The 3,158-nt window shown below is 41.2% G+C and overlaps 1 protein-coding gene across 1 annotated transcript; it reads right to left on the reverse strand.

The window, feature by feature from the left end:
- Window positions 1-369: 369 nt before the first annotated feature.
- IZUMO3 (IZUMO family member 3) lies at window positions 370-2,824 on the reverse strand (the record flags this gene model as incomplete). Its single annotated transcript, XM_081151395.1, has 7 exons — window positions 370-415; window positions 731-821; window positions 1,420-1,500; window positions 1,914-1,931; window positions 2,147-2,236; window positions 2,378-2,452; window positions 2,593-2,824. 7 exons carry the CDS (start codon window positions 2,822-2,824, stop codon window positions 370-372), a joined length of 633 nt encoding a protein of 210 aa, XP_081007521.1.
- Between the last annotated feature and the right edge of the window lie 334 nt (window positions 2,825-3,158).

The following is a 3,158-nucleotide window of genomic DNA, read 5'->3' on the forward strand; positions in this document are numbered from 1 at the left end:
ATGCATTTTTTTATTAAAGCGTACAGGGTATCATTTTTTAAAATGTGCATTGCAACATACCAGCATTACTTCTATACAACTCTGGGTAAATCATTTGCCCTCTCATTGCTCCCATTGCCTCAGGATATCAATAAGGATCTTTACCAGAGAAACTCTAAGTTCTATTTCAGTTTTAAAATACTGTGATTTTATAACCACAAAAGAACTTAATTCCCAGTTTTCTACTCTGAGTCAATACTTTAGAGGATCATGAAGGATCTCCTGTCTCTGTCTATGTATTTATTTTTTGATTCCAAAGTCTTCTGTGTTCTCATCTTTCATCTCCATTAATTTTTCAAGTTTCATATCCAAGTATTCCTCTAATGACTTTCATATTGCCTTCATTTTCCTCTGATGAGTGACACAAATATGGAATCTAGATTAGAGAGACAAGATAATTCCAATATCAACATCAGTAGCCCAGCTCTCTACAACAATGATAGTTTTTTTCTTCCATTTCTAGATAACTCTGCAAAAGTTTCCCTCATACTTCATTGTAACTCCTCCGTCTCCCTTGTTTCTATTTTTATCCCAACAAACTTCCATTCACTTCCTTCCTGTCTGTATCATATCCCAAAGTTTGAAATGACTTATTTCCCCTTATTTCCATTGGAAGGAGGGGGAAGATTGGGCGGTCTCTTTGCCAAAGGAATGCTCGACTCAGTGTTTGTCTGGAGGGAGGAAAACTCACAGTAAGAAAGCACTTCCCAATATTACAGCTATTGCTATCAATATCAAAAATAGTGCAGTTTCTTGATTCTCAGACTTCCTTGAATCCTCATCTGGAAGGGGGGAAAAAAGTGAATTGATTAGCCAAAGAACATATATGCATAGCCCATAGACACAGATAACAGTGTCGTGATGGCCAGAAGGAGGGGGGAGGCAAGGGAAGGGTGGAGGTGGGCAAAGGGAGTGGAGGGTGAATGGGGACACCTGTAATAGTATAAACAATAAAAATAAAGTAAAAAAGAAAATGAGTTTTGGGGAAGAAAAATAGTAACTTGAGAACTTTATGCATAATAGAAGTTTCTTTTTAACCTCAAACTGTTTGCTCTGCTCACCATTTCCATCACGGTTTTCTAATTACTGTGATCTTTATTATTCTTAGACCCCGAGGCTCAACGAAACTTTTGCTCTTTCTGCTGCTGGTCTAATTACTCTACTTTTAGTCCAGACTTTGTATTTCTCAGCCCTTAAGTTGGTCCAGTGCCCAGTAATTCAAGCTGATACACAAATTTTGCCCAACATTTTAGATTTCGTTTGCAACATTAGCATGACCTGCATAGAAGATGCTCAACAAATATTTGTTTAATAAGTCAATGAGTGGCTCATTACCTTGATCACTGACCCCTCACAATGCCACACCACAATCTTTGTTACCTCCACAATACTCTCCTTTGAAGCACTGGGTAGTGAGGTGATGACAGCTCCAACAATCCAGGATAGGACCTTCTATCATGACTGAAGAGAAGGAAGACAGTCGGAGGTGGGCAATGGCATGGAATTTCCTTAGCTCAGACATCTGTGAATCCCTTCTTCCCCTAGCAGTCACGTTTCTGAGGGGTTAAAACCTTTAGTAATTTAAGTCAGATCTCAGGGGAAGTGGGAAAACTGATGCCTTAGCTTACACTGGTGCTATGGGTTGTAAACTATAATTTAGGTGGCCTCTGAGCCCCTCAAAATTCTGTGAGGGACCTAAGATTTCATAAGCTAGATTTTATTGTCAGGTATCATTCACATTCCTTCTTGGAACCACAACTCTAGAAATTGGGTTTTCAGTGGGACAAGTAGGAGAGATCCAGTCAGTCATAGAGAGCAAAGGAGATGGAAAATGATAAGGTACAACCTCAAGGCATCCCATGTATTATACTCACCACAATCTTCAGAACAAGCTAAAAGAGAATCAGAGCGTTCTAATGAGCTTAGTATCAACTTGAAGTTCATCATATTGTACCCAAGTAGTCTTTACCTGGTTACCTATTAAGCCCGAGCCACCCCTCCACCCATTCTAAATCACTCTAATATGAAACTACATTCCTCCTCTCACCCCTCACTTCCTATTGTTTCCATATAATTTCAGTGTTGTTAGGTAGACATCTTTTATTACCAACTTCAGAGAAGTTATTTAATGTTTCTTTCAGTTTGGATTCCAGGCCTTGGCAGACATCAAGAAGCTTGCCTTGAAGTATAAAGGCACCTAAGGGGGTGGAAGGGACATCAGAAAATAAGGGTGGCCCTTTCCTTCAGGATTTATTCCTGATTGTTCTGCCTTGTTTTCCCCAGCGAACGTTCCTCATATTTGCTTGTACAATTTTTAAATAATGAAACAGCACCTCACCTTTCCATGTTTTACTGCTCATTTTAGAAAGTTCATCCTTCAGCCATGTTCTTAAATAGACAACCTTTTGAACAGCTAGAACAGAGAGGTAAACATACATGTGGGGGAATAATTGTATCTGTGGAGGATATTATTAGGCAGACCCAGGTGCTCTCTTCCCTGCCTCCCTTCTCCCTTTAACCCTATAAACTCCCAGGGGCTCAAGCTTCCCTCACCCAACACCCGAAGCCTCTTGTTCCTGTGGGAGACCTTGAAGCTTAAATTGGTCATCTCTTTAATCTGCCTTTCAAGCAGTTGAGTTCGGCCAGGGACTTCTGAGGGTACCAACTTTGCCAACAAGGACTTAATATCCTCTGTAAATTTGGGGTTACATTCCAAGCAGCCTTTGACTCCATAGAAGGCTGCCAGGGACAGAGGCAGGAGCAGGAATAACCATAGGTCTCTCATTTCCTTGCCACGACTGCTCTTGCCCCAACAGCAGGTTGTCCTAGCTCCCTTTCTTTCAAAAATCCAGGAGTAAGAGCCTTATCCTGGATAGTTTGACTCCACCTTCCCCTCCATTTTCATCCCATTTGTGGGCAGTTTTTTTTCCCTCTGGATTTTCAGGTGTTTTGTGACTTCTGTCCTTCATTCTTGAGAGGGGGAACTGCCAGCTGGGAGCAGATGCCTGAGTTCTGAGTGAAGAATGCAAAGAAGGTCTTGAGCTCACGCGAGCAGAGTTCCATGCAGGGCCATATCTCAACACGTTTTCTGTTAGGTCTCTCCTTTACTCGTGCCCTTA

This window comes from Miniopterus schreibersii (assembly GCF_964146895.1).
Source record: "Miniopterus schreibersii genome assembly, chromosome: 11".
NCBI lineage: Eukaryota > Metazoa > Chordata > Mammalia > Chiroptera > Miniopteridae > Miniopterus > Miniopterus schreibersii.